This window comes from Schistocerca serialis, chromosome 10, assembly GCF_023864345.2.
Source record: "Schistocerca serialis cubense isolate TAMUIC-IGC-003099 chromosome 10, iqSchSeri2.2, whole genome shotgun sequence".
NCBI lineage: Eukaryota > Metazoa > Arthropoda > Insecta > Orthoptera > Acrididae > Schistocerca > Schistocerca serialis.
In genome coordinates this window covers 156,794,740-156,822,258 of record NC_064647.1, presented here as the reverse complement: position 1 = coordinate 156,822,258, position 27,519 = coordinate 156,794,740, and the positions used below count along the sequence as shown (strand labels likewise).

Below are 27,519 nucleotides of genomic sequence, written 5' to 3'. Positions count from 1 at the left end.
GAAACACATTTCAGGACTGTTTAATTATTATTTTCCTGTAACCTATGGAGATTAACTTAAGAGTAACATTTGTTTCTAAGGACAAGAAGTAGCTAGTAAAAGGCAGAAGTTGTGTTGAATTGCAGAAAGATGTCATCTATCAACACAATAATGTGCAGTTTTACTTGCTACACTTCAAATAAACACGTAAAACAGGAACTTGGTATTGAATGCAGTACTTACATTATCTAGTGTACAGATACACTACCATAACTGTAGCAAGAGAGAAAACATACCATGCAGATGTGGTAAAAAAAGATCTTGTTTCTCGACTCAAAAGAAACTAATTCTGCAGTTGGTGCTATATCAGAGCCAGAATCTTCAGAATTCAACATACAGTTATCTCTTGAAGAAGTAGTAATTATATTTAAAAATATCCATGTATTAGAAAGTCGAATTAAGTGAAACAATGAGCGAATTTGTAGATTTGATGAAAAATGGTTGTGCGTCAAAGAAAGTGCCAATTATAAGAACAACTAGCAACAGAAATATAGGTTTCTTGTGGATGAAATACTGCTATATTCTTTGACAGGCACAGACAGAAAAGAAAGGAAAAAATGCTAGCTTTCACAATAAATCTGCAGTTGGTTTGCCAGCTACAAAATGTGGGAGGGAGGGGTGGCAAGGGCACAGGATGCCAGGATGGCCAGTTTAAAGTGGTGCGGGCTGAGGGTGTGGAGGGCAGGGCAGATAGGATGGAGGAAGGGGAAACTATTGGGTGGACAGTGTGGGGACTGTGGGATAACCAAGATTGAGGCCAGGAGGGTTACAGGAATTAAGTATATTTTGTAATGCTAACTCATGTAGTATAGAACAGAAAAACTAGTTGTGGAGGGAAAGACGCAGATGTCACAGGATGTGAAGCAGCCATTGAAATAGAGCATGTTATGACCTTACGACTTATCTTAGAAGAAAGATTAAGGAAAGGCAAACCTACATTTCTAGCATTTGTAGACTTAGAGAAAGCTTTTGACAATGTTGACTGGAATACTCTCTTTCAAACTCTAAAGGTGGCAGGGGCAAAATACAGGGAGCGGCAGGCTATTTACAATTTGTACAGAAACCAGATGGCAGTTATAAGAGTCGAGGGACATGAAAGGGAAGCTGTGGTTGGGAAGGGAGTAAGACAGGGTTGTATTCTCTCCCCGATGTTATTCAATCTGTATATTGAGCAAGCAGTAAAGGAAACAAAAGAAAAATTCGGAGTAGGTATTAAAATCCATGAGAAGAAATAAAAACTTTGAGGTTCGCCGATGACATTGTAATTCTGTCAGAGACAGCAAAGGACTTGGAAGAGCAGTTGAATGGAATGGACAGTGTCTTGAAAGGAGGATATAAGATGAACATCAACAAAAGCAAAACGAGGATAATGGAATGTAGTCGAATTAAGTTGGGTGATGCTGAGGGAATTAGATTAGGAAATGAGACACTTAAAGTAGTAAAGGAGTTTTGCTTTTTGGGGAGCAAAATAACTGATGATGGTCGAAGTAGAGAGGATATAAAATGTAGACTGGCAATGGCAAGGAAAGCTTTTCTGAAGAAGAGAAATTTGTTAACATCGAGTATAGATTTAAGTGTCAGGAAGTCATTTCTGAAAGTATTTGTATGGAGTGTAGCCATGTATGGAAGTGAAACATGGACGATAAATAGTTTGGACAAGAAGAGAATAGAAGCTTTCGAAATGTGGTGCTACAGAAGAATGCTGAAGATTAGATGGTAGACCACATAACTAATGAGGAAGTATTGAATAGGATTGGGGAGAAGAGAAGTTTGTGGCACAACTTGACCAGAAGAAGGGATCGGTTGGTAGGACATGTTCCGAGGCATCAAGGGATCACCAATTTAGTATTGGAGGGCAGCGTGGAGGGTAAAAATCGTAGAGGGAGACCAAGAGATGAATACACTAAGCAGATTCAGAAGGATGTAGGTTGCAGTAGGTACTGGGAGATGAAGAGGCTTGCACAGGATAGAGTAGCATGGAGAGCTGCATCAAACCAGTCTCAGGACTGAAGACCACAACAACAACAACATGCTCAGCTGCATGTTTATGACTGGGTGGTCAACATTGTTCTTGGAACGTGGCGGTGACCATGCATTTTTGGTGGACAGCTGATTAGTTTTCATATCCACATAAAAGAGTGTGCATTGATTGCATTGGAGTTGGTATATGACAGTGCTGCTTACACAGGTGGTCCGGCCTCAGATGGGGTTGGATAGTCCTGTGGCAGGACTGGAGTAGAAAGTGCTGGATGGGTGGACTGTGCAGGTCTTGCACCAGGGTCTTCCTTATGCTTTTGTCCCTGTGGCAAGGGGTTGGGAGTTGGAGTGGCATGAGGATGGACAGGGATGTTGTGTTGCGGGTGGCAGAATTCCACTTTAGGAGTGGGGGAAAGTTTCTCAGTTAGGACTTGCCCCATTTTAAGGCATGATGATAGACAATCCAAGCCCTACCAAAGGATATGGTTCAGTTGTCCCAGTTCAGATTGATATTGAGTGACAAGGGGCCACTCCTTTGTAGCTGCTTCTTTGGGGTGATGGTAAGTTTAGTGTGTGAGGGGTATGCCACGGGATGTCTGTTTGCAGACTGTGTTTGGAAGGGGGGGGGGGGAAGTAGTGACTCCCACCAAACTACCAGCTCCCCACCCACAATCCTGCTTCCTGCCTCTCTCTCTGTCTATCCACCCCACTTGACACAGCTCGCACCACCACACTAGTCCACCAACCAAACTAGAATCCTGGCTTCATGCATCCAACTGACACTACGTAGGAGGGTCATGGTGCACACACATGGGGGGTAGAGCACGTGTGTATCTGTGGGGGGCAGGGGACAGCAGCGGAGACATATGCATATGCATGTGCATGTTGATGACACAACAATTATGCTACTTAATGAGCAGTCTCCTTTGCTCTTAAATTATTTACATTCTATGAGGTATTTCTTCATGAAGACATTCTAGCTTATGTCATTTCATTCGTAAGTTTTTGCTCTGTTTACATTTATTTTATGATTATTCAGGTCTTCTGATATTTTACGATCACTTGGGACAGAAAAGTATTGTATATATTTTGTGAGTTATGTAGAAAAACTTAAAAACGAATGTTAATCTTACAGGGCATATAATGTTGAGAGAGACATGACTTATTTGCCGATAGGGATGCTAGTGTGTTTTTGGCTGTCAGATGGGAATAACTGTCACCGCAGTGAGTGTCGTGACAGTGTATGTTCGAGTGTGGTAGTACTGTCTTAGATTGCAATAAGAGAAGTAGTTATAAAGTTTTAATTACCACCTGGAAGAACTCTTACTGTGACTTTGAAACTTTGTGATGGTATTAGTTTGTCTCTACATATTCATCCTTCAATGCTACAAATTTTTTCCCAATGATCGGTGACCTGCTAGAGACTTCGGTTGTAGAAGTATGCAGTTTGAATACAGCTGAAACACTGCACCTCAAAAATGACCTCATCATTTCTTAAAATGCCTGCCACCTAATGGTTTCTTCATCTGAGCAGTGACGAAGAAATCACTGGCTGCTGTGTCAGGAGAATACAGAGGGGTGAGGGTCAATTTGATAGAGCAAAAGAGTAGCATGTGTGACTGTGTCCTGCACATAATCAGCTGAGGCATTGATGTGGAGAACTCCTTCCCCCACACCATCCCCAGTTGCCTCTCCCATCCCCTACCCCTCTACCACAGCTTCCTGGAACACTTCATCGTAACAGCCACCCATAACGCTGTTGGAAGAGATTGGTGGTATGCTCCTGTGAGGGTTTGCCTCTTACGAGTATAATATGTTAGCACCGTACCATGAAGGTCCCTAAAAGCATTCAGCATTTACTTGTCTGAAGATGGTTGGGTTGTTGCGTTTCTTGACGGTAGTGAATCCACATACTTTTGTTGCTTGTGTCATGTGAATAACATAGCCGGTGAGAACTTCGTAAAATCAGTGCCGTTCCAAGTCTTCAAACTTCTCTCCTAGTTTATTTACAGAACATCATTGTTAAAAACCAAAAAGTTTTTGCAAGGATATGGCCTCTAAAAAATCATCTTCAGTCAACCTATACAAACTCAGAAATATGAGATACCATTATTTGAAAGTTTGGACAAATTAATTCATGTTGTCTATAATATTCCAAAAAGGTATAATTACAGCAAATACTTTCTAAAAAGTTTCCTAGAAGTCAAAAATCATAAAAACAAAACATACTATTGTGAACATAAATGTTGTCATGTTTTTTATCATATATTTTAGTGTCATAGAATCACCAACTGAAAATGACATCATAAAAACAGATATGTCAAAAATTTACAGCATTAAGCTGTGTTGCAATGAAACTAAAGGGTTGAGCAGCTGATGTCCATTTGAAAAAGGGACCCATTGGTAAGAAGTCTAGTATGTGAAAGATATTTCGGTAATTACTCCTAACATGAAACACACCACTATGTTTTTGAATGATTATTTGATGCCAAGGAACCTTTCTAAAAAGCATTTGCTTCATTGACAACATCCATAAGAAATTTAGGTAACAAGATTTTAACTGTAGAACCTCCAGAACTGTCCACTTGTTCAGGGTGATTAAAAAAGAAAGAATAAATTTTACAGATGAACTATAAAAGATAGAAACACGTTGTCCATGTAACTGGATAGAAGAAGGTTCAAAGTTGTGACACAACTCCACTGTTATTTGTGTGTAGCAACATGGTGGCTACACCACGAGACAAGTCATTCTGTGTATTGGAATTTGCACAAGTCAGTCCTTGTTCAAGTGCAATGTCCATTCTGCCTTCGATTCAGCAAGAAGCCATCTCTGCATAAATAGATTTATGAATGTCGTATAAAAGTTGTAGAATTTGGTTGCATATGCAAAGAGCACTGGGCGGCCACACACATCCAATAAAAATGTCGAGCGTATTTGAAATGTGTTCACATGGAGCTCTTGGAAGTCCACAAGATGAGCAGGCCAGGAACTTCAAACTTCCTCAATCAGCTGTGTGCTGCGCTCTGAAATGAACCCTACATATGGAGCCTTACAAGTTGCAGTTACTGCAGCAGTTGTGTCCAGGTGACCATAAAGGCATGTATGAATTTTGCATTTCAGCTCTCCAGGATATGACAGAGGGCAAATTTTTCCAAATGACTCATCTTTTCAGACGAACTGACATTTCCTCTATGGGGTAAAGTAAACCACCATAATGTAAGCATTTGGGGTCACAAAATCCTGGAATTGTTATTGAGCTTGTAGAAGACTCGCTGAAACTGAATGTGTCTTGTGTCATTTTTGTTTAAAAGTTAACAGTCCTTTCTCTTTTGTGGAGGAAATTGTCATGGGAATGTCATATCTGGACATGCTGCAAAATTGTTTGTTTCCTCTACTTCACGAAGCCGGCCGCGGTGGTCTAGCGGTTCTAGGCGCTCAGTCCGGAACCGTGCGACTGCTAAGGTTGCAAGTTCGAATCCTGCCTCGGGCATGGATGTGTGTGATGTCCTTAGATTAGTTAGGTTTCAGTAGTTCTAAGTTCTAGGGGACTGATGACCACAGATGTTTAGTCCCATAGTTCTCAGAGCCATTTGAACCATTTTTTTCTACTTCACGAAGACTCCAGTGATTTAATTTTTACACATGATTGGTGGCCTGCCTCTCTTTCTCTTAGTGGTGCGACGTTGTATTAACAACACCATCCCACAACATTGGATTGGACGAGGTTAACAACAAGAGCTTGTTCATTGCTTTAGCCTCCCAGATCATTGCTTCAAACCTAGTGATCTTTTTTGGTGGGGGGTATATAAAAGACAGTCTTTGTTCCACCTATGACAGCTACTCTTCAAAAGCTGAGAAATCAGACTGTGAAGTTGTTGATTCAGTACTCGGGAACCTGTTGTTATGTGTGTGGAATGAAGTGGGCTACGGTTTTGATGTTTGTCGAGCAGCACTTGGTGCTCATGTTGAGTGTATGGTATAGTGTATGTGTGAACATAAAACTTTGAACTTTCCTCTATCCAGTGATGTGTGCAATGTGTTTCTATCTTTTATAGTTTGTCAGTAATAAACAATTGAAATCTGTCCTTTTCTTTTTGAATGACCCTATATGTTTCTGTATCATCATGGGTTGACTGAAGATAATCTTTTGACTGAAATGAGCCTCAACAATAAGTATACAGCTAAGGGTAGTGGTAAACAAACTAGCAAGAAAGGGAGCAGCTGGTATTGCAAGTTTAAAGTCAGGCATAAATAGCAGCTAACATTAATTGGAGATTTAAGTAGTGAACACATGTGATTATATTTTGGAATACCCGATGAGAATAGCTTTGTCAACCATCAAAATATTGTGCAAAAAAATGGAATATCTACCTGACAGAATTTCTGGAAATATACCTTCTAACATTTGCTCTGTGAAAGCTACAAAATTACATAATTATTTTGCCTTACAATTTATTTAGTCCTGGCCATAAGACTATTCTGAGAAGATTGACTGAAGAAAGGCATACACACATTTCTAGAATTTGTAAGTTTATAAAAAATCTTTTGACAATCTTGACTGGAATACTCTCTTCAAAATTTGTAGTGTCGTATGAATACAATGCAGTGAATGAAAGGTTATCTGCCACTTTAACAGAAACCAGACAGCATTGATAACAGTTGAAGGACACGCATGAAAGGGAAGCACTAATTGGGATGAGAATAAGGCATGGTTGTATTCTATCCCCCATATTATTCAGTCTGCACATAGAGGAGGCAATAAAGGAAACCAAGGAAAAATTTGGGAAAAGTGCTTAATTCTTGGGAGAAGAAATAAGAACTTTGAGATTTGCCAATGAAGGACATTGAAGATCAGTAGAATGAGATGGATAAAGTGTTGGAAAGAGGTAATTTTTAACACAAACCTAAATAAAAGTGAAATGAGGGTAATGGAGTGTAGTTGAATTAACTCAGGTGGTGCTGAGGTATTAGATTGGGAAATGAGATGTGTTTTACAAGTTGGACAAGAAAATAGCTGACAGTGTCAGAAGTAAAAAAGATATAGAATGTGAACTGACAATTGACAGAAAAGCTTTCCTGTGAAAGTGAACTATATTAATGGAGTGTGTAAATTCAAATGTTGGGAGGCTTTCTAGAAAGTGTTTGGAAGTGAATTGTATGCAAGAAACAGTACAATGAACAACATAATAGGATCTTTTGAAACGTGTTACGGAAGAATTATGAAGATTAGGAGGGCAGATTGTATAAGTAATGAAGAGGTAAGGAATGAAATTCAGAAGAGAATATTGTCATCACCCTCCCTTCAATAGTTTATTCACTCGATCCAGAATATTGAAAATGTGAATAATTGATGTTTAATTCAAGTGCACCATTTTAACTGCGCCAGCGCTAATGTAGTGCAGCAATATCTGAGGAAGGAAGTGACACAGTGAAAAAACGTTTTTACCACTCATCTGCTTTTTGTGACTCCTTGATGAAGTTGAGGTTCACAGAAACAATTGACATATGGGTGGTACATTGTTGGTTTATAATTCAGAAACAAAATCTTTGTAGATACGGTGTATACTTCCATTCATTTATTGCCTTCACTTCACACATAACAATTTTCATGTTTCCACAAGTCTGTAAAAATTAATACTTTCTCATTATTGATTGTCGCAGCAGTAATGGCTTGACATAGTTGCTCCAAATGCAAGTTGAATTTTATTTCAGAACCTTTTTCTAAGTAAGTTGTCACATCAGTTTGTTAATACAGTTGCATTTGTCATGACATGAAATAATTTCAGAAAGGTTCTAAATTGTGAAATGTGGATCGACTAACATGCCAGTCTTCACCAATTACAAACTGCTAATTGCAACAGATACAATGATCAACTTTCAATTAACTGTGCACAACATGCCTGCCATATCTGCAAATGCTGACAGTACCAAATATATTAATGTGCAGCAGGTGTTTACACTTGTAGAAATATAAACTATGATTTATACCAAATTAGATCAGAATAAAGGCTCATATGTTCCTGTGATACGAAAATTGCATTATTTTCATAATTTTTTATTTATTATGTTTCTATTTGATTTTAAAATGTAAGAGTGACTTTTTCCTGGTGGTCTTCCAAGTTCTCAAATTTTAATACATAAAAAAATTCTTGTCAACATTATATGAAAAAGGAAACATTAATCTCAGTAAAGTAGCACCAATGGCCTAGCCACAATAGTAACACTTATTCCCGCCAGATCACCAAAGATAAGCACTGTCGGGCTGTGTGGATGTGCTGAGTGCTGTTGGTAAGTGGGGTGCACTCAGCTCTTGTGAGGCCAGTTGAAGTAGTGGCTCCAATCATGAAAGCTGACAACAGTTGGGAGAGCAGTGTGCTGGCCACATCCCTTCCATATCTGCTTCCAGTGACACCTTTTGACTTAGGATAATGTGCAGTTGGTCAGTACCGTTGGGCCTTCTGAGGTCTGTTCAGATGGAGTTTATTTTTAATTTAATTTAGTTAATATCAGTAAATTACTTCATTGTATCAAAATCTTACACAAAATCAAGTGCCACATAATTTCCAACTAAAGTGGCAATGAAATATTCGTAAGAAAAGATCATAGCGACAGATTCAATTTGGATTACAGAGCCAAAAACTGGGTTTACTACAAGATACATCAGTAACAACATAATTTAAATCTAACTGTTTGTGCATACAGGTGGATGTGTCAAAAGTAGCACTGCGACCCCGCAAGTCAACTTGGCCGCTGCTCACTGTGCCTGATGCCCAGTGGAAGGTTCTGGCGCTCTGTCCGACACCTGCAGATCCGGAGTGCCTCCCTCTCACCGCACGGCTATTGGGTCGTGTGTTGGCAACTGAAGTGACTTCTAGTGATCCTCTTCCACCGTTTCCTGCTTCCATTAAAGACGGGTATGCTGCCATCAGTTCAGATGGAGCTGGCAGGCGCGAAGTTGTTGGCAGTTCAGAGGCTGGAGTCACGGTAAGTTATTTTGTGTCAAAAAATAGAGTTTTTTTAATCTCTTCTATGTTATTCTAGAGTACCAAGAAAAGTTATGAGCTCTCCACATCTCTGCTGCTGTTAAAACTTCTGTTGTATAAAGACATGGTCGCCGAAACTCTTCTGTTCCTGATGTTTTGTCCAGAACTGTCGTGGACATCTTCAGAGGCATTGCTTGTCTGTTGAGTCTTGCTGACTGACAGGCCGGACATCTGAGAGCGACATATATCCTGTAGAAAAAAGGAACCTGGCTGGAGTTACACATGATAAGGAGAGATGATCTTTGTGAAAGATAAAACTTAACTATTGATTGTTGTCTTGTCAGAGATAAAGAACTGTTTAGTGATTCTGCAGAGCCACTGTCCATAAGTTGTTAAGTTTCATGGTTTCTTCTTTCCTATAAAAATATCCCTATATTTATATTAGGTCTACAACTTTGTTTCCACCGTTTCGCAGTAGCGGCAATTGGGGTTCAAGTGGTTGGTCATAGGTGTAATAATTCTTCAGGCTTTCTCATTGAAGTTAATGATTTACAAGCCATGCATAAACCCAAAAACTTTAAATTGCAAAAACGATAAGAGGTGTGTGTTCTATTAAGTAAATATTGTTTTTATTTCAAACAAAATAACTGCAATTTTTAAAGCAATTTTATTATTACATGTAAGCTTATACCTTAAATTAGATTTTCCCCGAAACTCTGATTGCTATCAGTTCTGAGTTTTAACTAGCTTTCTGTACCTATTGTTAAGTCAGCTCAACTGCTTTCTTAGGAGCACATTGAACAGTCACTCTTGTCTTAAGAGACAGTTCCACTTAACAGCTGTGCCTCATTTACAGGTGGATGGCGTCTTCTTGAAACCCGGTCAGGTAGTGCGTGTGAATACGGGAGCCCCCGTGCCTTCAGGAGCTGACTGTGTAGTGCAGGTGGAGGACGTGGACCTGGTCCGCTCGTCAGCTGATGGGACCACCGAGCTGGAGGTGGAGATAAAGGTGGCGCCGAAGCCGGGGCAGGACATCAGGTGAGCCCACTCTCCTCATCTCTTGAAAGCTCGCGCTCATTTGAGATTCTGACTTTGCTCGAGCTAAAATTATTGGCAACAGATTTTGTTACAAATTACAATATCTAATTTCTTTGTTTTTCTAGCTCATAAGTAAATTTCTAATTAATTAATAATTTTGATTATGAAGTTAACAGATGCAGAATTTAATAAGACTGTTGTTTGTCCATTTTTGTTATAAATTTATCTCTCACAGCTGATGCGTAGTTGTTGTTACTAACGTCACATTGTCCAAATCGTGTGTCAGTTGAGAATACATACATTTTTTTTTTCTGATTCAGTATAGACTTGAACATTCCATTTTTTCTGATTCAGTATAGACTTGAACATTCCAGTATTGTCTTTTGTTTTATATTACACATGTAAAAATTCTACTTCAACACAACACACGGAATCCATTAAGTTATCGTATTCCATGCTAATTGTGTTGGGCAGGTCTCCAGAATCCTCTGACACAGTTGCTGTAACTTTGGAAGCCCCACGTGTATACGAATATGTTCAGATTGTGCAACTGATACTTTTTGGATGTGAACCTGGAGCCACATGTTAGACAACAAAGTATGTCATTACAAAAATCATTAACAACGATGTTACAAATCTGTGATTACCCCTCCAGGCACCATCTCACTTGTTCACAGTTCAGGTTGAAAGGACTGTTGCCTCACAAATGTCATTCTAGTAGGCATTTGAACTTTTAATTTTACAGCCTTGGATTGCACAGGATGTCCGTGAAGTTCCGCTACCATTCCAAAAAATCGTAATGTGGAAACTATCACCGATAGAGCATTGTGATTTGTTGTAAAACAGTGTGCTGCACTCAAAGTTTTGTTCTGTTAAGCCAGAATTTCATTGTATGCCCCACTAGTAGCTCATAGAACATCAACAAGATTTTTGTATTGTGCCCATCTAAAAGTTGCGATTGCAGAATTGACAATTCTGATTGCTGTCTCTTTCTTCTATGAAGAGTAGCAGTGTCACTGAAAAGTGTAGTCTTCATGTGACCCTAATGTAATGTCACAAAAAGAAGTCAAGTGGTATGACATCAAGAGAAATAGGGTGCCACAAAATGGGAACATCACCACTGATCCATCTGTCGGGAATTGTACGATTCAACGCATCCTGTATGTTCAGTCTCTAATGTATGGGTGCACCATCACACTGGAAAATGATGGATGGCTGCAATTCTTCTAACTGTGGTAGCAAGAACTCTGCAAGTATATTGAGGATAACATTTCCTGTTATGAGTTTCTGTGCAAAGGAAAACGGGCCTGTCATCCTATCGTGCATTAGACCCCATCAAACATTAAGCATTCACATGTGTTATTACAGTTTATGGAGCCCCAAATTGTAATGTTGTGACAATTCACATGTTCAGGAATGTGGAATGTTGCTTTATTTGAAAACGGGTAGTTTCTCAGCTAGTCATTGACAGCATCTGTGGAGGGCAGCAGGGAACACAAGAATGTATACTGTGGGTGACAACATATGGTTGCAGTGCTTGGACCATTTGCAGTTTGTACACATAAAGACATCACTACTTATGTAACACTTCATTGACAGTTGATCTCATTTCCTGCCATTCACCTGATGCACAATATTGACTTCTGGAGGTTAGTTGAAATGCATCTCGTGGTCTGTCAACACATGCTCCAGATACAGGGACATCAACTTTGAGGAAAGCCTTTGACACTGCCTGTCTCTTTAAAAGTTTTTGAATCATTCCACTATGCTTGATTTTGCTGGTGGTGCTGTCTCGTTCTGGCATTTATAATTCAACAGTGCCACTGTCACAGACTTGGGTTCTGCGTAGCAGATGAAAAATTGAGCTTTCTCCTAGTATGTTGCCGTTTTTATGCACTCGAAGTAAAATTTGTCGCAGAGGAGAAAAGAATAAAATTTGAGAGCTGCTAAACATCTTGCAAGTATCAAGCAGATAGATATGGATGGGTATGGAGACAAGCTGATGAATCCGTGGTCCCTGCATGTCAGCAGGGGACTGTTGAAGCTGGCAGAGGCTGTGCAGTGGTGTGGGGCATGTGCAGTTGGAGTGGTATGGAACCCCTGATACGTCTTGATACAACTCTGACAGGTGACATGTACGTAAGCATCCTGCATTGATTCATGTCCATTGTGCATTCCGACGGAATTGGGCAATTCCAGCTGGACAATGTGATACCCCACATGTCCAGAAGTGCCACAGAATGGCTCCAGGAACATTCTTCTAAGTTTAAACACTTCTGCTGGCCACCAAACTCCTCAGACATGAACATTATTGAGCATATCTGGGATGCCTTGCAATGTGCTGTTCAGAAGAGATTTCCACCCCTCGTTCTCTTATCGATTTATGGACATCCCTGCAGGATTCATGGTGTCAATTCCCTCCAGCACTACTTCAGACACTAGTCATGTCTACACCATCATGTTACGGCACTTCTGTGTTCTTGCGGGGGCCCTACACAATATTAGGCAGGTGTACCAGTTTCTTTGGCTCTTCAGTGTATTTTACCTTGCTTTGATGTGAGGAAACCACCACATGATTTATGTATTTTTATACACCGTGTATTGTTCTTCTAAATCTTAAACGCAGAAATATTTGAGTGTAATATGGAAGTAGAGCGAAGTAAACAAAGGAATTTTTGTAGAAGATTTCATGAGCACTGAATTGTGAGCTTTATTTTGTTTTCAAACATGGATTAGTGGGTGTGCACTAGACGTTTTCATAATGAGTGTTTGGCTTTGCTTTTCTCACCAGGCCACTGGGAAGCGACATCGAGACAGGGCAAACAGTTATTCCCGCAGGCACGGAGATCGGCCCTGCTGAACTGGGGCTGATGGCTACTGTTGGGGCCACCACGGTGTCAGTCCACAGGTGAGGCCACAAGCTCCACATACTAAAGCATAGCTGCTTGCCTTGATTTTGGAATAATAGAAAAGTCTACATTAAATTATTGCTATAGTTTCTGACTGATTACAGTTAGTTCTTTTGGTCCAGTTATCAAGAGGTGAAGACTTCAGAATACTGTTGTACAAAAAGCTTTATTTTCACCAGTACTGTTTTGAAGAACATTGAATTGGAGCTGGGCATGTTTAAAAGTAGACCAATTTTTTATGAACCACATTAAAGACGTTATCTAAAGAACTTTTTACAATTTCAATAATCATACTCGATGTTACTAAGTGCTTTTTCTATAACTTTCTATTCGTTAATTTTACAAAACTGTACTACTTTAGTTAAACAGCATTCTGGATTAGAAATTATCATTTTAACAAAATAGAAATGTGCATACGTGACATTTCAAACTTATATTTTTGTCAATGAAACAGCATTACTATCTTGGCATTTACAGCACATTTAATTATTCCAAATGATATAAGACAAAGAATAGTAACTGTGAGAGGAATAAACACAAATCTAAATATAAGAGAACATAATAAAAGATATTATGTGTTACTCAATACATTGTAGACTGCGTATCGCATAATATGTTAATAGTTGTGTATCGTAATGGTTAATAATGAGATGTAAACTTCATTATTTGAGTCTTGATCAGTTACATTATAACACACAACTCTCAAACACATGACATCTGTCATCTCTAGCCACTCAGGCCAGACTGATGTGAACAGTGATCTTGGCAGGGGTGGGTAGTGGGTGTACACAAGAGGTGTGGGGCAGGGAGTCAGAGGGAAAGCAGGTTGAGAATGGGGGAAGATGCTGTAGGGCTGCATGTGGAAACATCGCGGGACAGAATGATTGGCTGCTAGATACAGCATTGAGAGGCTGTTCTGAGAGAGAGAGAGAGAGAGAGAGAGAGAGAGAGAGAGCGAGAGAGAGAGAGAGAGAGAGAGAGAGAGGGGTGGGGGGGGTGGGGTGGGGGGGTGAAGGAGGAATGAAATGAGAGAAACATAGAAGGGGAAAGTGTTATGCAGGTGTGCTGGGGAGACCAAAGGTGTCGGTAAGATTGGAGTGGAAGTAGGGAAGGTGATAGAGGCAGGCGGCAGACTGGAACTAAGGAAGGTTGAGGCCAGGAGGGTTAAGGGAATGGAGGATACTCTGCAGGGAAAGTTTCCACGTACACAACTGATTAAAGCTGGTGTTGATTGGAGGAATAGGGGTAAGAGCTGTAAAGCAGTCTTGGAAGTCGAACACATCAAGTTGCACAACATGCTTGGCAACTGTGTGGTCCAGTTGTCTCGTAGTCACAGTATGGCAGTGGCCGTCCTTGATGACAGAAAGCTTGTTAGTGGCCTCGTCCACATAGAATGTCACACAATAGTTGTAGCTAAGTTGATAGACCATACTGTTGTTACTTCATCCCAGATTTTCCATTGTTTAGTATTGTTGTGGGGTATTTTAGGAATGATTCGGTCTTCCTCTTCTGTTGTTATGAAGTTTTGTGAGCATTTGTTGACAGAAAAACGTAAGTCAGGATGTTATCTTTGATTTTCAGGCAGCACAGTAGGATAGTTCCATGTTTATTGAAGAAAAAAAATGGAATTTTGCATGACACTCAATAGCATTAAAAAGTAATAATGTGTGGACTAATTGCTTGGCTTAATGGATAGGGTGAGGCCTTCGCATGCAGAAGGTCGTGAGTTTGCTTGTTGTCAGATGTTTTAAATTTTGTTTATTTTTGAGTCTTTATTGAAATGACTGGTCATTATTTTTATTTAATAAATTCATTTAAATGTAATTTTTTGATTTCTGTTCTTTTGTCACACCATATTAATCATCATATCGACATCTTCATTTGCTGTCATTTTCTTCTCATCATCCTTTTTATGCTTGAAAGCTTTGTTCATGTGATTTTAATTTTATGTATTAATTTTGATTTAATTTCTTTAAATTTACCATCCTGCTTTTTGTCCATGTTACTGCATTCATTATTTCTATTTCTCATTTTGCTTGAATTTCATTTTACTTATAACTCCTTCTTTTGTCTAAATCTTCTTCTACATTATTTTGTCCACAATGTGAGAGGAATTTAGGGGATGCTTTAAATGTTTGTATGACGATTACCGTAAAAACATGGACATCTTGTAATGAAAAATACCTTTTTGACACCATAGTGCAGCCAATATAAATGAATTATTTCATCTTTTGTTTTTGAACCAATATATTGGCATATTGAAATATTTAAGTGTCATAAAAAATAAATATAATTAAATTCACATTAACAAAATGGTAAAAGAATGATACAAAGAAAAAATGAGATCAAGAGAGAAAATTGATGGAGTGACTAAATTGATGTGAGAATGGAATAGAAATAAAAAATTACATTTAAACCAATAATTGAATAAAAATAATGATCAAAGCCATTTCAATAAAGATTTAAAAATAAACAAAATTTAAAGCATCTGACAACTTTCGAACACACGATTTCTGCACCTGAAGTTTGTCCTTTACGCCATGCAACCAGCCCATATGTTGCTACTGTTTTTAAAGCTATATGTTTTATTTTGCTTCTATGAAGGAACAGACATTGCTGGGGGTCCGCAACTGTATTAAATACATGAAACTTATTTGTGTATGATGTAGGTAGTTTTGAGTTGTCCAGGTAGCTTGGGTGGATATCTTTATTTGTTAAGATGACCTCTCATGATAAACAGGAAATCTGGGTTCGAGTCCCTGTCCAGCACAAATGCTCATGGGTTGCCAGTAGACTGTATCTATACATAGTATAGCTGGTGTCAAATGAATTCGCAATCTGCGAATAAGTTTCATAATACTTTCCCAATAGTTGGAAGTTACACCTTATACGAAACTGGTACTAAGGCATTGTTCTGCAGTAACAGATTTGCTCAGTTGTTGTAAGACTGTGTGATGCTTGCATTCTATACGCTGGTCCTCCATTCTCCTGATGGTCTGACCAGTATATGGACTTGCTACAACTTCAAGGAATACGATGAATACCTGACTTACGCACACTAAGTTCATCCTTTACAGGCACTTAAGGGGCTCTCATTTTAGATGGTGCTTGAAAAACACACTTCATACCTTGTTCCCACAGAGTAAGATCAATTTTCTCGGAAATACTACCTGTGTAAGGGAAAAAGGCTGTAGACTAGCTACTACCTCATTAATTTGCGATCGGGTGACAGCACAATGCCTAGTCTTTCTTTCACTTTAACCATTCAGGCAGAAGGTGGGTTCAAGGTGGGCAAACTTGGCTGACAAACTTTCATGGTCTGATATTACATAGGCTCTATGAACCAAGGTATGAAGAATCCCTTTGCACTGAGCTGGATAGTGACATCTGTGAGACTGGAGAGAGAGAGAGAGAGAGAGAGAGAGAGAGAGAGAGAGAGATCTGTGCAAGTTGGCTTCATATAAATGTGATGTCCCTACATTCAATCACTCTTACCCCTAACAAACACATAGTGAAAGACTCCATTAAAATTGCCAAAAGTGGGATTTTGAAATGTCTTGGCAGATTTAAATTATTTGCGAGACTGCGACTTGAACTTGAGACTTACGCATTTCACAGGCAGGTGCTCTACCAACTGATGTGCCTGAGCACAGCTCACGGGCCCATCCTCACGGCTTTATTGCCACCAGGACATCATCTCCTATCTCCCAAGCCTCACAGTAGTTCTTCTGTGTAACTTGCAGGACTGCCACACCTGGGAGAAATGCACAATAGTTTTTTAAAGGAATTTCTGCTATTTGACTGTTAATAGCTCATTTATTTTACACGGTCATGATTTCAGCTTCAAAGACATTTTCAAGTGCTTGTTGAAATATTAAAATGTGTCTGACCAGTCTGTGACATGTCATCATCAAAAAAACATGAAAACAATGGTTTAGCCGTAGCCTGGGGATTTTTTTGCAGAATGAATTTTCACACTGCTGAGGAATGTTTGCTGATATGAAACTTCCTGGATGACTTAAACTGTTCCACTGTACAGCAAAAATTCATTTTGCAAATAAACGCCCTGGCTGTGGCTGAGCCGTGTGTCTTGCAGTATCCTATTTTCCAGGAGTGCTAGTCTTCCAGGTTTCGCAGGAGAACTACTGTGAAATTTGGAAGGTAGGAGACAATGTACTCATGGAAGCAAAACAATGAAGATGAGTTGGCAGTCATACTTGGGTGGCTCAGTTGGTAAAGCACTTGCCCATGAATGGCAAAGGTTCCCAGGTTAGTGCTGCAGTCCGGCACACGGTTTTAATCTGCTACCAAGTTTCATAAAAACACACACTATGCCACTGGGAATTTATTCAGGAGAGTTGGATTATGTTTCTTAGAAATTATTTCAGCTTTGTTTAATGATTTTTTTGAAAATTTTTGCATTTTCTTGGGATTGGCTGAAAGGTGCTTCTTGGTTGCAGTAATGGAAATTGTTGTTCTCTCACTACCACCATTTGGCTACATTTGCACATTTCCATGTTTCTGAGTGTGATATTATATCTTAGTGTTCTGTGATCTATCTTGCATAGAAATTGTTTGACAACATAGCTTTATCTTTGCCACAATAAGCTTTGAACTTTGTACTGATGCCCATGCTGTTTATAATACATTAAATCTGAAGACAACCAATTTATGGCTGAAACTGATTATGATTGCTATCATATTATGTGATTGTGCCTTAAAAGTTAACATGTCTGTCAGTCTTTCAATACCTTTCCTTAATTATTTTTCCTTCTCCAAAATAGCACTTTGTCAGTGTAGATCCAGTGAAAGGTTATTAGTGGGATCAAGCTTTTTTAAAGCACATGGTACTATGAAATTTAAAAATCAAACACTTTTGTAACATAATAATTCCTTGTCAAAACTAACTAAATCATAGGAATCAGCAAACTCTAAATTTCTGTCTGAATAACAAGAATTTGAAAATTTTAGCCTGTGGGGGTTATTTTGGTATTTGCTCTTTTCTGAGTAATTACAATCCAAAAGTGAATTAAAAAGGAGAGAAAAAAGCTATTAATTTACACTAGGAATCGAATCATAGCTAGTGGAGATGGCCCACATTGTTAAGCTTCATCCCCAACACATATCTTCTAAGAAAAGATGTGTACAAAGGCATGGAGGAGGAGCAGAAGATCCAAGGGGGGAGGGGGGGGGGGGGAGGGGGGAGGATGGAGGACATTACTGCGTATCAGGCATATGTGATCTCAAAAGAGTTGTTTTGAAGAGAGCATTGTTGTGTTTGTCACAGAGCTTTGGAGGTAGTGGTGGTTATGGTGATGACATCTCTGTATTCATTAGTTTTCAGAGTGTATGAAAATTAGCCAGTGTGTACTGAAAATAGTAACAACAATGGATTGTACCAGTAATTTGTGCACACAATTTGTACGATTAATAGGTGGGAAGAGAGAGTTATTTGAGAGAAGGAATTTGACTATTTTTGCCGGCGAAGTGGCCGTGCGGTTAAAGGCGCTGCAGTCTGGAACCGCAGGGCCGCTACGGTCGCAGGTTCGAATCCTGCCTCGGGCATGGATGTTTGTGATGTCCTTAGGTTAGTTAGGTTTAACTAGTTCTAAGTTCTAGGGGACTAATGACCTCAGCAGTTGAGTCCCATAGTGCTCAGAGCCATTTGAACCATTTTTTTTTTGACTATTTGTTTTTATTGTGTTTGATGTGTTACTACTTCTCTTTCCATCTGTAAATTTGAAAATTGGGAAATTTGTTCAAACATTATACAAACTGAGTAATGTTTGTAAACAGTAAATTATAATAATGGTAATTACTGCATGTGACTGGTCATTCTCACTTACATACACCACCCCATCCTCCCAAATCCACTTTTCCCAAGGAAGAAACCAAATAATGCAATGGTATGAAAAAAGAAAAAAGAAGAAAGAAACTATGGCATGGCATGCCATGCAGAGAAAAAAATTCACAAATATGGAGTGATGCATATAGGGTCTAACAGCTGCAGTTGGTAACTCTGGCCAAGCAGGCATTGAATTCTGCATGTGCATACATTGCTGAATGGAGGGAAATCAAGCAATTGGTTTGCCATGGAGCAGTGGTCTTTGCAGACAGGAATTGTGGCAGTGAAAGCATTTATCTAAAATGGCTCTGCCAAGGAAGCTGATAATGTTTTGAACCAACAGTCACCAAGCAGGCTGGGGAAAAAGTGTTCAAACGTATGATAACCTGAACAAGTGCCTGCATATCACTCAAAAACAGTCCCAGACATTCAGCACAGTGACATGCACAAATGTTGCAACTTTGACAACTTATGTCGAGCTGCTTAATGGGTAATTTGAAGTTTTGCCTGTATAAATGACAAGTGGGTCACGAGTTGAGAGACATTGATGAACAAAACAAAATCCCCACTTTCACTGACATTCTTGCAATGATGAACTGAGAATCACTGTTGCTACGATAGCTACTAATGTCCGACAAAGGAAAATTTTTTGTGACTGGATTTATTGATGAGAAAACCATTTCGGAATTGCAGGTGAGAGGGTTTGGGCTTAGCAGGACAGTGCAATGGCTCACACAGCACACCAGAGTGTGGCTATACTCTGACAAACATTTCCAAGCCATGTGATATCCCACTTCACTTAGGTACTTTGTGGTTATTTGAAAGAAAGCGTCTTCGCCATTTGTTTGCAGACAGGTGATGAACTTAAGGTTGCCGTATGCCACTATATAAGTGCCATTTTGCAGGGTGTATGAAGGTGTGGTATGGAAACCTTCTCGTGATGTTTTCAGCAGTGCAGCTAGACAAGTGGGGTTAATTTAGAGGAAGTTATTTTTAAGCTGTTGGGAGGTCTCCTAAAAGGAATTGCACACTATAGTAATTGACAATTTATGTGCTTGTATGTGATAACTGCATGAAATTAGTACTCATATTCACTATGTGTCTGCTGTCATTTGAATTTGATAGATACAGTCAGTACCTGCCACCCTGTACTTTGCATGTGTGTTTGTTGGTGTAAGATACTAGTGTCGATGTTGCTGCTATTTTTCAGGTTACCTAAAGTAGCGGTGCTCTCCACGGGAGACGAGCTGCAGGAACCTGACAAGCCGCTGTGCCCCGGCCGCATCCGAGACAGCAACAAGCTGACACTGCTGTCCCTGCTGGCCGAGCAGGGCTTTGGTGACACCTACGATGCTGGCATTGCGAGAGACAAGTAAGCGCATTCCATAGGCTGCGTGCATGTTTTATGCGTAAGATTGAAAAACAATTCATTAACAGTATGTTGATTTTTACTTATTGTAATTCTTGCTTGGTTTCTTGTCTACAAGCAGAAATCACCACAAGTAAAAAGCAACATATTGTTAATGGACTGTTTTTCAATCTTAAAAACAAATCAAATTATAAATATCTTTAATTCAGATCACTGGTTATGGTTTACCTCAGTAAAGTGAAACACGTCTGGTGAAAAAACACGCATTTTCTTGTAGTTGCAATGACAGAACGAAAATACCCTCAGGAATTGTAAAGCAGCTATGGACAATATGAAGAGATTAATAACTGTTTGTTTCAAGAGTGATACAGCTTGTTTGAAAGCCCTCATTCTCCTCTATCAAACAAACATTTAACTTTTCCAAAAACCTTTAATATTCAACTCTTAAAATGCAACTAATTCCACATTTAAGTATTACAGTTTTGTAGCCCCAAGCTGTTGCAAACTTGCCGGGTGGCTGTAGCATGTCAGGAGAAATATGGTTGCTGGCTTCACCATTCGGTGCAATCAGATACTTCTCTCCAGTGGCTGCACTACCACACTGACATTCACTTTCGTACAGCTGTTTTGATTTTGCAAGTTCAACTAAGCTCCTCTTCTCTCTATACTTCTATTTCATTGTCTCCATCTTCGGTTAACTCTTTTCTGTCTTCTCCCTTCATATAGTGCTTCGTTATCCCACTCTGTACCATGTTCACAAATTACACTAGACAATAATTTTTTTTTTTTTACAAAGGCCAGAATTGTTGATTTACATGGATTTTAGTGTGCTGAATATTAGAATGACAAAATTGTAGCTGTCTCAGGTTTGGAAGTTGTTGACCTCAGCGGGGCCACAATAGCAGTTTTGATACTGCGCAATAAATCAGAAACTATCATAAAAGTCAAGTCACAATACACAGTGGAGCACTCCAGATGGAAAGCAATCTCAGATTGTGTTAGCTAGAAACAAAACACTGACATAATATTGTGTGCAGTGTGTATTCACCAATTGATATATATATATGAGGATGTGATCATGTTTGTTGCCTCACATCATAATATGTGTATCTTACAACTGTATGAAACACAGCATTCACGTGTGATTTCAGTGGCATTCCTGGTATGACAAGAAAATGACAGCTAAAGAATAGAAGTAAGGCCATAACAAACTTCATATAGCAAAAAAGGAGCTAAAAAACAAAAATTATTGTCATTTTCGAATTCAGCATACCAAAATCTATAAACCTTGTGTATTTTTCTTCATGTAAAAGCATCATTGTTGAGTAGTGTTGGTGGACAGTTTTATTGGGCTATGTTGTTGTCAATACTGAACATAAATACAGGAGCTCAATACCACTTCAAAAAAAGAAACGTAAAATTTCAGTATGGTTTTGGTCGATTGACAACCATATTCAGATTATGTTTATTAAGGAAACAGTACCTACATACATTCTTGGTTGTACCATCATTATTAAGTGTAACATGTATATAATTAAAAAGAAAGTTGTTTAAAGCATGGCTGTCAATCTGTCAATGTTTAAAACCATGAGAAATCTACTCCCCCCTCTCTCCCTCTCCCTCTCCCCTCTTCCCTCTCCCCTCTCCCTTTTCTTCATACATAAAAAAATAACTTTTGCTCCCTTTCTCCTCTGTATGTTATTTCATGAAGTACATAGCATTTGGCTCTCAAACTGGTTTTATAGAACTCTTCTTTTTTTAATATAATAAATGTAGTTATGAAACGAACAAAGACACAGGATACATAAAGTGACACTTCTTTTCATATGCAGCCCCGACTCGATGCTGGAGAGGTTGACTGCAGCGTTGGAGATGGCTGACGTGGTGATTTCAACAGGCAGTGTCTCAATGGGTGAACGTGACATGCTGAAAGATGTGCTCATAAATGACCTTGGTGCCACCATACACTTTGGAAGAGTTTTTATGAAACCAGGGTAACTACAGTACTTTATATTATCTTCGTTTGCAGTGTATTCATATTCACAAGCATGCAATATGACACTAATAATTATTCCCTTTGTATTACTTGATATTTACTTTATTTTTCATAATTTGTTTAATATTAATAATGAGTCCTGATGAGTATATAAAAAAGCTGTAACAGTTTTGGTAATCATTGGAAATGATGACAATCGTGGTGTATTAACGCCCACTTGCAGAAGAAGGTCAGAACTTTTCTACAGTGAACCTGTTTGTCATTCTGAAATGTGTGGCTACAATTGAAGGCCCACTAAAGTCCTGCCCTCGCTTATTCAATGGAATTTTGCTTCTAGAGGCAGACAGTGCCTTCAGAGTCCAAAAACCGCTTAAAGCTACATTTCATGTAGAGTCTCATCAAACACTGAATGCTTCACATGGTGTCATACAAAGTCAGCTGCTTGATGGTATGAAGGAGGGCAATATACAACATTATTAGGGCGTAACTGCCATCTGGTGGGTTATGAAGAGGGATGATGCAGAATTAGTGCCTACCTGCTCCCTTTTCTTAATGTTTGATCGAGTGGAGCTGCTGTCAAAGATCAAGGCAGGCTACGAAGTTACCAGTGTCGGACTCTACACACTGAACCCAACGCAATGCTACCAATGTCGGCATTATGACAACACTCACATTTCCCATGAAAATGCAGCCAAATCTGTAACTTGGGGCAAGGATGAGAGAGATTGCCCACTTCCCTCTCCCCACTGCATTAACATTGATGGGTACCTTTTCCTTCACCTGGATCTCATGAACAGCTCACTCATCAAGGTACACAGGGCATTTGTAGAATGCAGCAGATGCAACCATGCCGCTTCATCTAGTGAATCCCCCGTGTATCTTGATGAGTGAGCCATCCTTGAGATCCAGGTGAATGAAAAGGTACGGCCCTCAATGTTACTTGCAGAATGTTAGCTAGCTTGAAGCCTTCCATACCACTATCTGGCAATTACAGTACCATTGTTGTTACATCATGACCACGAAAGTTAAGACCACACAGACCTGCGCCTTCCAGTTCAGTGCTGTGGTTGTGAAATTGTCTAGTGTTATGGTGACGTCATCACGTCCAGCCACTACAGCTGTTCAACACACCGAAACGTCTTCGCCCACACCAGTGAAGTCACTTGTGACACAACCAGAAGAATGGAAATTTAAGTTGGAATATTCCTGAGATAACTTTTGTGCACCTCAAGTCAGCAAATGTCTGGGTCCATGTCTGACAAACGCAAAGGTACCAAGAAGTCAAACAAAGACAAACATTCTCCCCTTCTCACAACATTGACACCACATGGCACCTCCGTCTAGCCGACGTCCATTTCACCAATGCAAATCACCAACTGATTCTGCACCCTGGAGTCAGCTACTGACCCAGGGAGATTACTGGTTTCCCTGAAGAAATAATAGAACAGGATCCTCCAGCCTAAGAACCCTGTAGTAGTATGCAGCCGAAGTCTGGCACTTGGCAGCTACCAAAGTAATTGCTCCTTATAATAACTTCTATCATGTAATATGGCTGTTCTCCAATTGAAAACTCTTAGTATCAGATTACACAGGACAGACTTATATAGCTGCTATTGCAATCACAATTCCCATTTGTTTTATCCCTCCAAGAAACGAAATTGTGCCCTCAAGACTGGTTTGGTCTCTTACTCTTCACTCCAGTACATTTTGACTTTCCTTCTGTGGAAGGAAATTCAGGTCATTTGGGACAACATTTATAGACAAACCAATTCATTGAACACCCAGCTACAAGCTGTTGCTATCTGTCTTTCTCTCCCCAGGTATACCTTTTCTCTTTGCACTACATGGTGTACAACTTTACTTCCGCCATTTGCCACATTTGCGACAGAGGTAAGTAGCGGTAGAAAGAAACAGAGCGCAGACATCAGGCAGTTAGCTTGGTCAGCATAAGTTCATTCAAACATTAGTTGATTTGTGTCTACATCATAAAGTTGTTCTTGATTGAAAATGTCAGTTTACGAGTCTAATTCTCGTCATTTGTGGGAGGTGTTACTGTTCTGTTTCACTATGAAGAAACCAGCAGCTGAGTCTTATCGAATGCTTTCAAGTAGTGGGAGTGACACAGCAAGTCATTTCAAAACGTCTCAAGGCTATGAGCGTGATTCAGAAAGAAGGAAACCAAGAGACGTTGAATGGCATTTATGTGTTTGTGAACAGTTGCTTCAGAGGCAAAAATGGAAGGGATTTCTGTATCGCATTGTGACCGGGGATGAAAAATGGTTTCATTACGATAACCCTAAATGCAAAAAATCATGGGGATATTCCCACCATGCTTCCATGTCCACAGCCAAACTGAATATCCACAGCTCCAAGATCATGCTCTGCATTCAGTGGGACCAGCTTGGTGTTGTGTACTATGCCTGTGTGGTGTATAAGCAGTGAGAGAAAGCAGCCAGAATCTACCCGGAAAATTTTTTCTGACGCTGCCGGGCTGCCAGAATCGCACATGCGCATAGCTGTCCGAGTTGGAGTGGGGGTACACTTCACTGACTCTTGTTTTGTTTGTGGCGTGCTTTCAATTGTTTCGAAGCTATTGCAGTTCCCATGTTTGGATATTTCACATTTACACTTAATTGTTAATAGTAAGGCAAGCATATCAGATGTTTTGTCTGTTTTTACCCCCTTTGTCCAGATCTTGGTAAAAACAGCTGAAAATACATTACATAAATGAGCCTTACTACCAGTTGTATATGTTTGGAAAAAAAAAGGGGGGGGCGACTACGTTAAAAGTAAGTATTTTTGTATTAAAAGACTGTGTTACTGATGGGAAATGGAATTTAAGAGTCAGAACTTGCACTGAAACATATTATGAACTTTGTTTCCAAGCAACATCTGAGTGAACATCAAGAAAATTAAATTTTGTCTCATTTTTAACCCAAGTCAAATACCTTTTGTAAATGTTTATAAGTATTTTGTTACTTGATATAATAGAGGGAAACATTCCACGTGGGAAAAATATATCTAAAAACAAAGATGATGTGACTTACCGAACGAAAGCGCTGGCAGGTCGATAGACACACAAACAAACAAAAACATACACACAAAATTCTAGCTTTCGCAACAAACGGTTGCTTTGTCAGGAAAGAGGGAAGGAGAGGGAAAGACGAAAGGAAGTGGGTTTTAAGGGAGAGGGTAAGGAGTCATTCCAATCCCGGGAGCGGAAAGACTTACCTTGGGGGAAAAAAGGACGGGTATACACTCGCACACACACACACACACACACACACACACACACACACACACACACACACACACACACACACACACACACATATCCATCCACACATATACAGACAAAAGCAGACATATTTAAAGACAAAGAGTTTTAACCGCCACCGGTGCAAAACCTGTCCCACGCACCCTCCCACCACCACCTACTCCAGTCCTGTAACCCGGAAGGTGTACACGATCAAAGGCAGAGCCACATGTGAAAGCACCCACGTGATTTACCAACTGACCTGCCTACACTGTGATGCATTCTATGTGGGAATGACCAGCAACAAACTGTCCATTCGCATGAATGGACACAGGCAGACAGTGTTTGTTGGTAATGAGGATCACCCTGTGGCTAAACATGCCTTGGTGCACGGCCAGCACATCTTGGCACAGTGTTACACCGTCTGGGTTATCTGGATACTTCCCACCAACACCAACCTATCCGAACTCCGTGGATGGGAACTTGCTCTTCAATATATCCTCTCTTCCCGTTACCCACCAGGCCTCAATCTCCGCTAATTTCAAGTTGCCGCCACTCATACCTCACCTGTCATTCAACATCATCTTTGCCTCTGCACTTCCGCCTCGACTGACATCTCTGCCCAAACTCTTTGTCTTTAAATATGTCTGCTTGTGTCTGTATATGTGTGGATGGATATGTGTGTGTGTCCGAGTGTATACCCGTCCTTTTTTCCCCCAACGTAAGTCTTTCCGCTCCCGGGATTGGAATGACTCCTTACCCTCTCCCTTAAAACCCACTTCCTTTCGTCTTTCCCTCTCCTTCCCTCTTTCCTGACGAAGCAACTGTTTGTTGCGAAAGGTAGAATTTTGTGTGTATGTTTGTGTTTGTTTGTGTGTCTATCGACCTGCCAGCACTTTCGTTCGGTAAGTCACATCATCTTTGTTTTTAGATATATTTTGTTACTTAGGAATACTTAAAAAATAACCTTCAAGCTTTCTTGGTGATATCCATACAAAAAAATCTCTTGGGTATGCAGCCAAGACATTTTATTTATTAACAATAGTGTTGCACAGGCAGAGGTTTTTCTTTACATTAAAAGCTTTTTTCTTCTAAGTTTCATTATTGCTATTCTATAAGAAATTTCAGCCATTTAACATAAATATTTAAGTCAGTGAGGAAAATTGTCGTGTGTCAAAAATTGATTGCAGACCAGAGAAAAGGGGAGTTCTGTATATTTTTTAATCTGCTGGATGCATTATTGATAAATATTTGTTCCCTCAGTATTTAAAATACATGTATCATTACACACCACTCTTGCCAAGTGCAGCAACAATATACAAATGTTAAAAATTTAAATAATAGTCTCTGTTGCCGATACTTTATTGATGATGCATTTCATGCTTCTAGTGCATCTTCAGATCATTCTTGAGCCACAGAGACCGGCTTCTGTGGTCTCCATGGCTCAAGAACAATATGAAGAAGCACGAAACATGCCAGCAATAAAATATCTGCATCACCCTGTTATTTTCGTTTTTACCTTTGGTATTTGTTTTTAAGTAATTATTTGTGTCAAAAATTTTTGTTAAAATAATTTTCTCTACACTTGTCTCATGTTTGGCCCCCCTTTCGTAGGAATAGTTCCATTTTCAACATAGCATTGAAAAATGGTTAAATATGATAAAAATAAATAACTGATAATAGAAAAATATTGCCAGAAAATAACGCCAACAAATAATGCCAAAAAGGGCAAAAAATAACACCGATTTTGGCCATAAAATAACACCGATTTTTTTTCCTGTCCCTAATTATGACACATCCTTCTCCCTTATTTTAATTGTCCATTTAATTTTCTAAATCTTTTTCTAGCACATCATTTCAAATGCCTCCAGTATGGTCTTTGCCTGTGTTCCCATGGTCCAAGTTTCACTTACGTGCAGCACTACGGTTGAGACTGTAACTAACCACTTCTTCATGACAACAATATCAGTTTTGTTAAACTTGTCTCAGATTTATAATTTTGCCTAACTCACAAATTCTTTACTGTTTTGGAATTGCAAAGAAAAAAAGGGGGGCAAAATCGTGAAAACTAAGTGTTACAAGAAAAAGTGTACATATCTTACTTTA

At 39.5% G+C, this 27,519-nt stretch overlaps 1 protein-coding gene across 1 annotated transcript in view; it reads left to right on the top strand.

Annotated features, from left to right (window-relative positions):
- Positions 1–27,519, top strand: part of LOC126424873 (gephyrin) — a 118,527-nt gene that overhangs the window by 69,710 nt on the left and 21,298 nt on the right. Inside the window, exons 5-9 of the mRNA XM_050087700.1 lie at positions 8,720–9,001; positions 9,857–10,038; positions 12,830–12,946; positions 20,003–20,164; positions 21,994–22,155. Of these exons, the coding sequence (XP_049943657.1) occupies positions 8,720–9,001; positions 9,857–10,038; positions 12,830–12,946; positions 20,003–20,164; positions 21,994–22,155 (905 nt within the window). The remainder of the gene's footprint in view (positions 1–8,719; positions 9,002–9,856; positions 10,039–12,829; positions 12,947–20,002; positions 20,165–21,993; positions 22,156–27,519) is intronic.